This window comes from Phacochoerus africanus, chromosome 6 (assembly GCF_016906955.1).
Source record: "Phacochoerus africanus isolate WHEZ1 chromosome 6, ROS_Pafr_v1, whole genome shotgun sequence".
Lineage (NCBI taxonomy): Eukaryota > Metazoa > Chordata > Mammalia > Artiodactyla > Suidae > Phacochoerus > Phacochoerus africanus.
Window position 1 is genome coordinate 119,539,411 of NC_062549.1, and position 12,916 is coordinate 119,552,326.

General features: G+C 38.6%; 1 protein-coding gene across 2 annotated transcripts in view; it reads right to left on the reverse strand.

Moving 5' to 3' along the window:
• Window positions 1-12,916, reverse strand: part of SNX7 (sorting nexin 7) — a 92,540-nt gene that overhangs the window by 17,177 nt on the left and 62,447 nt on the right. For both annotated transcript variants that reach the window (XR_007135607.1, XM_047785221.1), the window contains exon 8: window positions 1,381-1,533. Coding sequence is in view for 1 of the 2 variants with exons in the window: in XM_047785221.1 (XP_047641177.1) it covers window positions 1,381-1,533 (153 nt within the window). In the remaining variant the exon portion in view is untranslated. The remainder of the gene's footprint in view (window positions 1-1,380; window positions 1,534-12,916) is intronic.

The following is a 12,916-nucleotide window of genomic DNA, read 5'->3' on the forward strand; positions in this document are numbered from 1 at the left end:
ATGTGTGCTTTTCTCCTAATTTGTCACAGTCAGTTTCCCTTTCAGATCTAGCCAGGGATCCTAAGAGGGTTGAGGAAAACTTTTTTCCTCCTCTGCAAGCCTCAGTTTTCAACTCAACACTATCTCCAGTGCACCATCCTCCAAAAAGGAACCTCAGGCATTTGAACATGTTCTTTCTCCCTCCCAGGCTTTTGTGCATGTCTTTCCTCTGCCTGGAACTCTCTTGTTCACATCTTTATCCACTCATCATTCAGGGCTCAGCTTGAACATGGCCTTGGAGGAATCTTCTTCAGTCCTCCTAGATAAGGTTAGATGCCCTTGCAATGTCTTTCTATCTTAGAACCTACACTTTATTATTATCATGTCTTGTGTTAACTATTTCTCTCACTGACTATAACTGCATGAGAAACGGATTATGTTTGTCTCACACCCTGTGGTCTTTCCAGAACCAGGCAGTGTCTGATGCTAGCAGGGCTCAAGTAATTCTTGTAGAGTGAAAGTACCAGTATCAGATAATCTTGCACAATATAAAATATGTTAAAGTCCCTTTAAACTTGTAAACCCCATAGACAAGTATAAAATAATTGTCTTAATGTATGAATTTGGGATAGTCACTAATTTGGACAGAGATAAGGTTAAAGATGTGTGTTTAAGATAGACCTTCTAGGAAAAGAATGTTCAGAATATGCTAGATGAAGAAAGTGACGGTGTAAAATTCATTTAAAATAATAACTACGTTGCAGAACTATTAGTTGGTAAAAAATATAAAAGCAATCATTTCAAAAGCAAAATGTTGACTAGTATCTTTCCTGAATCGACAAACAAACAAAAAACCCCAAGTGCACTAAACTAAACTGAAATAATGTTCCTTGTTTGGTTTTGGTGTATAACTATAGGCAGCAACGGAGGGATGGCAGGGATCAAGGTATAAGCCCTGAATGAATTTTCTGCTCATTCTTCAACCTCACTTTGCCAGCTCTTTACAGTATAAGAAAGGAGAGGAAAAGGCAATAAGATGGGGGAATCCTTAGGAAGCAGGAACAAGTGCTTTTGAAGAATTCAGATCCTTTCAACACAGGAAACAGAGGGAAAACAAACAAAACAAAACAGCAGCGTAATTCTTCCTCACATCCAGCACAGCTCAAATCAGGTACTTGGTCATGAAAACTCACCACAATTCCTCCACATAAAGACATTTGTGTCATCAGGCGGGTTTAGCATTACTCGACCAAGCAGCAACTCCACGGGCCCTGAGCCACCAAAGGAGCTTTTCAATGCGACACTTGGTTCCGAAACAAACTCTTTCAACACAAGACAGACAGAAAGTAAGAGAGAGGGGAACTCTTGGAGAAGGAAGCAGTAGCACATATCACTGCTTACCTGTTCATAATAGCAAATGTTCTCCTCGGCCATTTCTGTAAACGCTGACTTGATATCATTCTGCATGTTTTGTCTCCATCTTTCCCAGTCTGCTTTCAGGGCATTGTTGGCACACTCCACTTTATCTTCCAGTTTTCCAATCTCTTCCGTAAGCTGAATTAGATCACAAAGAGACATCAACCGATCTGTGTATTCCTGCTACTAAAGGAACGCTTCAAATCTAGGCTGAATATTATTTTTAAAAAAACAGCTTAATAATAACAATACTTCTGCAAAGTCATAAGTATTTCCCATGTGCACGACTAGTATTTAGAGAACTAGACATGGAGAACTCAGTCAGGGATGTCAAGTGGAGCTCTAAGGTCTGCCACCAATGAGCACTTGACTTGGCCTAAATTTCTCAAACCTTGGGCTTCATCTTCATTATTTATAAAACAAAGGACATTGACCCACAAGCTATTTCAAAATTCTTTTGCAATAACTCTCTCATGACCACTGTTTGTGGTGATAATATCTATGCTAAAAGGAGGGTTTCCCATCTTTAGCATTCCCTTCCTGGTCCTTATTTTTCAACTGTTTTTAGCAGAGCACTCAATTAACTGACACATTACAACATCTGTACAGATTAGGCAGTTCAACCTGGAGGCACAGGGGAACGGCCACATTTCACTCAGCTGGTAACAGTGGCAGGTTTGTATCTCAAGACACCTGACACCTAGTCCCTGCTCCATTAGACAGGTTGGATGTGACAGTCACGCCTCTTCCCAATTCACCCAACTTTTGAGCATGGAACCCATCGATTTACTGCTTTATATTTGGCACATAACTTTATTTTTGTCTTTTTTTAGAGCCGAACCCGCAGCATATGGAGGTTCCCAGGCTAGGGGTCAAATCGGAGCTGTAACCATCAGCTTATGCCACAGCCACAGCAACGACAGATCCAAGCCACGCCTGCGACCTGCACCACAGCTCACGGAAACCCACTGAGCGAGGCCAGGGATCAAACCTGTGTCCTCACGGATGCTGGTCACATTCGTTTCCACTGAGCCATGACAAAAACTCCTAATTTTGTATATTTATACCTATTTTATGTACATGTTTATTCATATATTCAGCAAATATTCATCTATTGAATGCCTTCTCTGTACAGGCATTCTCTGAGGATTTGGAGATTCAACAGGGAAGACAACAGGCAAAAATCCCTGCTTGTGCCTGAGCTTTATTCTCCACCGGGGAAAGACAAACCATTAACAAAATAAATGAAATACGAACTATCAGTTGATGGTAAATGCCAAAGAGAAAAAATGAATCAGAAAGGGAGATAGTGAAAATGTAAGAATGATACAATTTTAGATAAATGACCGGGGAAAGCCTAAATAAGAAAAAGTCACTTGAAGAAATGTCTGAAGTTGACAAGAGAGAGAAGCATGGGGTTCTCAGTAGGCCAAGCATTCGTGGCAGAGGGAACAAGGGCAATGCCCCAGAAGTGGAAGCACGTCCTGAGGGTCCCAGAAGAACGAGGAGACCAGCACAGCTATAGCAGGTGGCAGAGCGAAAAAGAGGGAAGGTTCTAGGAGATGAGGTCAGAGAAGCAGCGGAAGACCAGCTCCTCCTAAGCCATGCAGTCTGTGGAAAGGGGCTTGGATGTTATCGAGTGAGATTCAAAACGAGGAAGACTCAAGCAGAGATGACACCGTCTCGCTTCTGCTTTAAAAGGAGCCTTCCACATTTCCACTGATGCTTGGCTCAAAGCATGTGAAAGAGGCTCTCATTTAAGGAAGCCCCCCCCCCCCCACAGACATGTTAACCTGGGAAAATGTCATGTCTTAGAATCAAAAAAGTTATTTTGCTTCCAATGCTTGTTTGAAATATTACTTTGCCCTCGTTTATTCTGCCAGGAAATTTCACTTCTTAGTTCACTCTAGCCGTATTTGCTTTTGTCTCCCTGGGAATAGACAGTTGGTATTACATAAATCTTTTACTACATATGGGAGATCTATTTCAGTAGTAAGGTTGATTTTCACGCTTTGTGTGTGGAGGGAGGATGTGGTTTTTTTTGTTTGTTTATTTTTGTTTTAAACTTTGTAAACTACTTCACTGAGGCCATTTACTACTTTATGGGTATGTATGACTCCTTGGAGTAATTCTTTTGCTAACTCTTAGAGAGTTTATCAAAAGCAATATTCATGGAGGCACTGTGGATGCTGGGGAATAAGCTAAGGTAAAATCACTTACAGGTCAAATTCAAATAAGACCTGGAAAAAGTTCAGGGGATAGTAGAGAACCATGCTCCTCTGGGTTGCCAGATGGAATCTTGCCGATTTCATAGCCAGATTAGAAAAATGTCTTCTCAGCATCTAAGATCAAGAGGTACTTAGCCCAGCTGTAATTGCACTGTTATTCTCCTCCGCTTTGGTCTTGCAGTCTAAAACTACCATGCCCTGGAGTGAGCTTACCGGCAGAGTGCTTTACTGAAAGTGGTTTCAGGAAACACAGTATCTAAGTTCATATAGTCTATCTTCCCTCCACTCCTGATGGAGTTTAAAATGGTGTCACTGCCATAAGGGATTTATGACAAAGTCTTCCCTTTGTCTGTCTGCAGCTGCCCCTCCTAAAAGCCCTTGCTCATGACAGTGAGGCTTCTGCTCTGGTGGGTGCTTCTGCTCTGGCCAAGAGCTATGCATTCCTAATGAAGTCCTCTCCTGTCTGACTTCATTACCATCTACAGAAAGTCTGCAGCCTTATCAGTATGACATTGGGATTAAGACAACTAACGATGGGTTCACCGACCTCAGACCCCACTTCTGACGTTCATGAGCTATGTGACATTGGGTAAGATGACCTTTTGAAGCCCTCGTTTCTTTGTCTGTAAAGTGAATATAAAAATAACAATACCTAACTCAGAGATTTCTTATGAAAATTGCCTGAGATAATGAACGTCTGTTGATGTGCACAGTGCCTGACAAGTTTCCTACTAAACATTATCTACTACCATCTCCACCGCCACCACCATCATCAACTGGTGCAGTGGAAGCTGACTCCCCCTCTTTTCCAGTATTTTGGTCTCTGGAAATATGCCATTCCTTTGCCAAGGTCTGGGTCTTAAGTTACTTTCTAGTGCTACTTCTTGACTTATTCTCAAGAATATAGACACCTGACCAAGGAGGTAAAGGACCTATATGCCGAGAACTATAAAACTTTAATCAAAGAAATCAAAGAAGATGTAAAGAAATGGAAAGATAGTCCATGTTCCTGGATTGGGAAAATCAATATTGTAAAAATGGCCATACTACCCAAAGCAATCTACTACTTCAATGCAATCCCTATCAGATTACCCAGGACATTTTCCACAGAACTAGAACAAACAATCCAAACATTTATATGGAACCACAAAAGACCCAGAATCACCAAAGCAATCCTGAGAAACAAACACCAAGCAGGAGGCATAACTCTCCCAGACGTCAGGAAATACTACAAAGCCACAGTCATCCAAACAGTGTGGTACTGGTATCAAAACAGACAGACAGACCAATGGGACAGAAGAGAGAACCCAGAAATAAACCCTGACACCTATGGTCAATTCATCTTTGACAAGGGAGGCAAGAACATCAAATGGGAAAAAGAAAGTCTATTCAGCAAGCATTGCTGGGAAACCTGGACAGCTGCATGCAAAGCAATGAAACGAGAACACACCCTCACACCATGCACAAAAATACACTCCAAATGGCTGAAAGACTTAAATATATGACAGGACACCATCAAACTCCTAGAAGAAAACACAGGCAAAACACTCTCTGACATCAACATCATGAATATTTTCTCAGGGCAGTCTCCCAAAGCAATAGAAATAAGAGCAAAAATAAACCCATGGGACCTCATCAAACTGAAAAGCTCTTGCACAGCAAAGGAAACCAACTTACAGAATGGGAGGAAATAGTTTCAAATGATGCAACCGACAAGGGCTTCATCTCTAGAATATATAAACAACTTATACAACCCAACAGCAAAAAAGCCAATCAATCAATGGAAAAATGGGCAAAAGACCTGAATAGACAGTTCTCCAAAGAAGATATACAGATGGCAGCAAACACATGAAAAAATGCTCAACATCGCTGACTATAAGAGAAATGCAAATCAAAACTACCATGAGATGCCACCTCACACCAGTCAGAATGGCCATCATTAATAAATCCACAAATAACAAGGGCTGGAGGGGCTGTGGAGAAAAGGGAACCCTCCTGCACTGTTGGTGGGAATGTACACTGGTACAGCCACTAGGGAGAACAGTTTGGAGATACCTTAGAAATCTATCCATAGAACTTCCATATGACCCCACAATCCCACTCTTGGGCATCTATCCGGACAAAACTCTACTTAAAAGAGACACGTGCACCCGCATGTTCATTGCAGCACTATTCACAATAGCCAGGACATGGAAACAACCCAAAGGTCCATCGACAGATGATTGGATTCAGAAGATGTGGTATATATACACAATGGAATACTACTCAGCCAAAAAAAAGAATGACATAATGCCATTTGCAGCAACATGGATGGAACTAGAGAATCTCATACTGAGTGAAATGAGCCAGAAAGACAAATACCATATGATATCACTTATAACTGGAATCTAATATCCAGCACAAATGAACATCTCCTCAGAAAAGAAAATCATGGACTTGGAGAAGAGACTTGTGGCTGCCTGATGGGAGGGGGAGGGAGTGGGAGGGATCGGGAGCTTGGGCTTATCAGACACAACATAGAACAGATTTACAAGGAGATCCTGCTGAGTAGCATTGAGAACTTTGTATAGATACTCATGTTGCAACAGAACAAAGGGTGGGGAAAAAAATGTAATTGTAATGTATACATGTAAGGATAACCTGATCCCCTTGCTGTACAGTGGGAAAATAAAAAAAAATGTAGAGAATTATATATATATATATATATTTTCTAAATACATATGATCAAGTCTTGTCATTTTTTGTGATTTTATATACATATATACATAGAGAGAGAGCATTTTTTTAATTTAATTATTTCATCATTATCTCAGAAAAGGAGGAAAGAGATATTGGTTATTTCTTCACACTGAATTGTCTTCCTATAATTTTAGTTCTAAGAAACTCTAATTGATAACAAGCACAAAACACTTAATTCAAATTAAGAGTGATCTGGACCATACCTTTCATGCCAATTTATAAAGGGATGTTATTAGATTTCCCTTCCCTTAGCTGACTGCAATTTTTGCAAGTTCTTTGCTACAAGGAACTGTGCATGTAGATGGCGCAACCCAGGCTCTGAACATAAACACTCAACACAATTTCACTAAAGTAGGGAAGTAACATGTTAGGAACCAGACAGGCTGAAGAAGCTGCTGGAGTGGCTTCAGCACCCCTCTACCCATACAGCAGGTTTCAATAACTCTGAAAGAAGGAAATTCAATTCATAGTTTCTACTGCAAAATAGCATAGAAAAGACTGCATTTGGAAGGATTAAAGTTTGAATCATTCATTTCACAAATTCTGGAAACTACCTGGCCCTCTGTTGGTGGAAAAACTGAAGAAGCAAGCAATCCTTTTTGCCAGGAAAATGTTGTAATATCAGAATAAGTAATAAAAGACTATAATACAGTGAAAAATAAAGATTTATATTTAACAGCCAGACTAATGGGTAATTTCTAGCTTCAGTTATATTCAGCTGGAAATTAGTCACAAAATTAAATGAAAACCATTAATACTAAGAACTCAGGCAAACACAATAATATCCTTCTTCTATAGAGAGTACCTATCATACCAGGAACGACAGCAGTAATAATAACCATTTGCTGTATTTCTGCCATGGGCCATTGCATTAAGCTGTATACTTTACACACATTATTTCATTTAATCTGCATAATAATGCTGCAAATCTGGTAGTATGATGTGCTTTTAACCGGCTGGGAAACTAGGAGAAAGAAAAGTGATCACATAGCTTTTTGCAGCATCGCAGAGATTCAATCCAAAGCCCACCTAAGTCAAAACATAGTGACTGAATAGCATCAAGCTAACTTGTTAAATTGATTCACTCTTACCTCAAGGAGTGTGTTCACTATTAGAATACAGATATGCAAAAACAAAACAAATGCCGAAGGCTATAATACAAAGCAGAATGTGCTAATATCATAATGGAGGGAAAACAAAGTTATAGAAAGATACAGATCAGAGGATTAATTCCAACTAGCATAGGGGACATTCTGTTAATTTGCTAGGCAGCGAATGGGGAAGAAAACAGCTGGATGAAGGCATGACATGAACAAAACCACACAGTGTACTTTATGTTACCTACTGTGACAAAAGAATAGATAAGAGATAGGTTTGGAGGCTGGAGGTGGGTGAGGAGAAACCTGGGAAATGCAGCTGCATTGGCTGATGGAAGACTAACCACTAGGGGGTGTAATTGATACTGAGCATGAAAAGGATGCTGTAGGAAAGGGGAAGCTACTCAAAGTTTTTGACCAGAGCTGAGATTTACTAGAGATAGATTCCCGAGTCAGAGATAACGCAGGGGTGCTTAGAAGAGAAAGGGAGGAGGCGGGGAAGAAGGGAGACCAATTAATCTACACTGAGACAGCAATAAAAGAGGACACAGAGGCTTTGGTTCATTCCCACTCACTATGCGTTTAGTCTGAGGTAGGAACTAAATGGAGGGTGAAAAAACAGATCTTGTCCTCAAGGACTCACGCCTAAGTAGAGAATTTTAAAAAACTGGATAAAGAGAATGTGAAGGGCATTTCATGGAAAGCAAATTGGGTGTATGGTCTTAGAAGCATGTTTGCTTTGAAGTTTCTAAAAATTTCAGTGAGTAGGGGAATAGCAAGAGAGGAAAAGAGGCAGGCACTGCCAGGTACTAAAGGGTTTACCTTGTTGGGGTGGGGTGTGTGTTGAATTTTAATGGAAAACAGGGGAAGAGAACGAGGAGGGAAGCAGTAACAACAAGATTCCTGATACTTAGAGAAGAGGCTGGAAGGCAAAATCAGGAAGGGATGGCTATTGCCTAAGTGTGGGTATCGTATCGGGAAGAAAGGTAAGATTACCTGATCTTTTTAACTGGGCAACATTAACTGGAAGAACAGGTGGGGTGGGGTGAGATAGGAAATGAAGGCCTGAAGGCAACAGTAATAGTCTTGCAGACAGAGGTACACGTCCATCAACTCTGAGACGTCAACCTCGTGACATGTTTCACTAAAAATTCCTACTATAATTTTTCAAAGTGAAATAAAAAGGTACTGATCCCTGAGCATCAGAGTCTCAGAGAAAAAAAAATTTAAAGGAACGATGAAGGAAAAAAATTATGCTAAAAATAGTTAAGTCCATCATGATCAACATGTTATGTTTTATTTTATGTCTTTTGTCTTTTTAGGGTTGCACCCGTGGCATATGGAGGTTCCCAGGCTAGGGTTCACATTGGAGCTGTAGCTGCGGGCCTACATCACAGCCACAGAAACGCCAGATCTGAGCTGTATCTGTGACCTACACCACAGCTCATGTCAACGCTGGATCCTTAACCTACTAAGCAAGGCCAGGGATCAAACCTGCGCCCTCATGGATACTAGTCGGGTTCATTAATCACTGAGCCATGATGGGAATGCCAGCATACTACATTTTAAGGTAATATTTGATTACTGTCCTTCATTATTTCCCATCCATGAAAAACATGGTCTAAGAGGTGGGTGTCAGATCAAAGAATAAAAGATGCATGAGGTTCATGTCACATCCCATTAACTCGGAGGCATCCCAGAGAATGGCCCGATGGTTAGAAGGGCCAGGAACAGATGCACTGGTTCCATCAACATCAGTTATGGCTCTGAACCTTGGTCATATCATGTTATGAATGTCTGTCCTTGGTCATGTGGGAAAGTGGGTAAGATACCTTGGATGAATCCAGGCAGATCATTCATTATTGCTGGGAAATAAAACCTATGTTCTAATGGAACAGCCTGTGGATCAATTATTATAGATCATTACGTTAACAGTTAATTTTTGAAGCACTTGTGCTGCGAAGGCAACCACAGGTGCCTTCAATCCCTCAAACTCATTTAATCACCTTGGAGGTTTTCCACCTTATTCCCTCAAAGCTGACTTTAGAAAGTGAAACCAATCCAGAAACCCCATAGTATTTTCATAATTTTTACTAAAATGAGCCTTTATAGATTTTAATTTTCTATTACTCTTACAAATCGCATTTGCAAGAACATATCTTCCCATAAGAATCATCAGAAGTAGATCTATTTTTATAGAAAAGTAATATAAATTCGTGCAAATAGTTTATTAACTGTCTTTAACCAAATGATTAAAATATAAAAAGAAATTTTTTTTCACAGAAAATTACTTTAAAAGTATTTATTAACTTTATAAAAAAAGATATTAGAGAGTTCCTGATGTGGCTTAGCAGTTTACGAACCTGACTAGTATTCATGAGGACTCAGCTTCGATCCCTGGCCTCGCTCAGTGGGTTAAAGATCCTGCGTTGCTGTGAGCTGTGGCGTAGGCCAGCAGCTGCAGCTCCTATTCAACCCCTGGCCCAGGAACTTCCACATGCTGCAAGTGCAGCCATAAAAAGAAAAAAATATATATAAATATTAGTAATGAGATTTTTTACTAATGAAAAAATTCTGAGAGTGTTTACTTTAGCATCAGGGATAATGACAAGGCTGTCCCATCACTAATAACTTTACAATGTATTTTTTAGCCAGCTCAGTACGAAATGAAAAATATATATATAAAGTATAAAGACTGAATAAATGAAACAAATCAATATGCACCCATAAGATTTTCTACATAGAAAATCCCAAAGAGTGTACAAAGAAATTGTTACAATCGAAAATAATTTGGAAGATTGCTAGATATAAGATAAATACGCAAAAGTGAATTACATTCCTATACTCTGGCCAAAAAAAAAAAAAACTTAGAAAATAAATATTGCTCACATATATAATTTATGATAACTACAAACAAAAGGTACTTGAAATAAATTTATGAGAAGGTGTACGAGAAGGTGAAGAAAACATGCTTTTTGGGAAAAAAAACGTTTAAACTTTATTGAGCGATATAAAGGAGACAATAAATAGCGAGATTTCTAAAAATTATTCTATTTTACATCTTCTAGATAGGTTTCCTTTGTTTAACTTCCAGTTTAAATACTGGTTGCTCAGATCGTCCCTCTCAGAGCAGCATTTTCGCCCAAAGTAGGTATATTTTTACTACTTTCCTATCTCGGTCCACTGTTCATCCCCTTAACATTCATTGGAACTAACTTCCCTGTTAGAATACAAATTCTAACATGGGTCATGTGTCTGTCTTTTGACCATTATATCCTCAGTACTTACTATGTAGAAATTTGATAAACACTTGTAGAATAAATGAACAATTTCAGAAAAGTGAAATATTAGTAATGAATCTAGGCTTGTTTCCCTCCTTCCTTTTCAAGGACTGTTCTTATTACACTTTGAGATATCACAGAAATTTACATGGTGCCTGTACCTAACCTAAAGGACTGTATCACCAACATTTGTCAGCAAAACAATACGATTTGAGGATAATAGCTATTCTTACTTAAAAATATCTTCATCGGTTTCTTCCTGAAACGGCTTCTCTATTATTTCCTTTTACGGAAGAAATTAACCATTCAGTCTATTTATTCAAATGCTAAAAACTTCTCTTCATAATCAGAAAAGCTTGGAAATTATCATTTCGAAAAGTTCTTGAAAATAATATACCTAAATAAAAAGATTTAGATTGCCACTCCATCAGGAGACAATGGAAAATTCAAAAACTCAGTTCTAATCTGACAGCTACCTCTTCTTAACAAGTATTAATTAGATTGCAGGGGAGAGATAAGAGCGCTCTTAACAATAAAATTATATTATTTTTTGATCTGTGAGAGAGGAAAGATGTGTCTGAAAAACTAGATGCTTGATGATACAATGTTCCTCAGGCATACATGTGAGTACTACATGTGAGCACCTTTTTTTATATACTGTATAATACACATTTTTCTTAAAAAATAGAAACTTTTGCCAATGTTGCCAATGTAACTTGTTCAGTAGAATACAATGCATTTGCTAAAAATGACAAATTAAGTCATGAAACACCCGCAAATGTAGTTGGTACATCACCATTCCAGTCAGTACCTCCAACACCATTAAACATCCTTCACATAAGGAATAATCATAATTTCCTGTGACACCGGAGGCAACAGAGAGCCAATTATTTAAACAGTCCCATTTTAGGAAATGTAGAGATTGGCTTTGAGTCCGTTGCACAACAAAGGCACAGTAAATATACGTTGGGCAGAAGAGGATTCATTTTTTCCAGGTGCTTCCAGGAGTTCTTTAATATAAACCTTTTAAAATGATTTGGCTCCTGAATTTTTTTTTTTTTTTTAACTTTTAAATCCAGGTCTTTCGACTCTTTAGATATGATAATTTCCTGTATTTGTTTCTGAAGAAGATACTCTCAGCCTAGAAAAGCAACATGCCATCCTACCATTAGGTTTTACTCAGGTTAAAAATTATTTCAAAGACAAATCTAAACAGAATGACTTCACAGACCTTCGCAGGCTATACAGTTGTCTGCCACGAAGTATGTTTATTCACTACTTAACCAACCAATATCCCACATATTATCTCCTTCAATTCTCACTATGTATGGTGAAGCAAACACTATTTTTCCTAATTAAGAACAACAGCAAAAGGAATGTTTTGTGAGGTTTAAGTAACTTTGGTAATTTCTTCCCAGGATCCAGATTCTCTCATTTGTGATCCACCTCTACTATTTTACAAAATTCCACTTGGGGTACCTGACCTTCAAGGCATATATATTAGCTCAGAGAGCCGCACAAAGGATCCTCCATTTATATTTAACTGTTTTTAATTCACATAGGACATTTGTTTCATATATTAACATATAATATGACATTTGTTTCATATATTCATATATTCGTTATTTGATATTTGTACATACTGAGCAGTGATGACTAAAATAAGTCTAGTTAACATCCATCCCCACACGTTACAACTTTTTCTTTCTGTGATGAGAACTGCTGAATTTTTAAGATCTGCTCTTAGTGAGTCTCGAATACACAACACAGCATTATTAACTATAATCACCACCTTATTCGCCACATCCCCATGACTTACTTTATAACTGGAAGTGTGTACCTTACAATTAATTAACTCTTAGGTCATGTTTTTAACTTACATGCATAGCTTATAGTACAGATAAAACGTACGGGTATAGTAGTGCAAGTGGATAATTTGTGCACTTAAAAATGTATACATATTAGGAGGTGTGCTCAAAAATATTTCGGTGATAGAGTACATGATCAAAAAGTCTAGGGACTGAAACCTTCTCTTGGCTGAAGTACTGTGTATGTTATGCTTTTGAATCAAGGGAATTCCCTTTATTTATTTATTTTTTTTAGACATTTCTCTCTTTTCCATCTGAATCCCTACCAAAGCTAAAACCTTCCTTAAACAGGATCTTTCCTCTTTAAA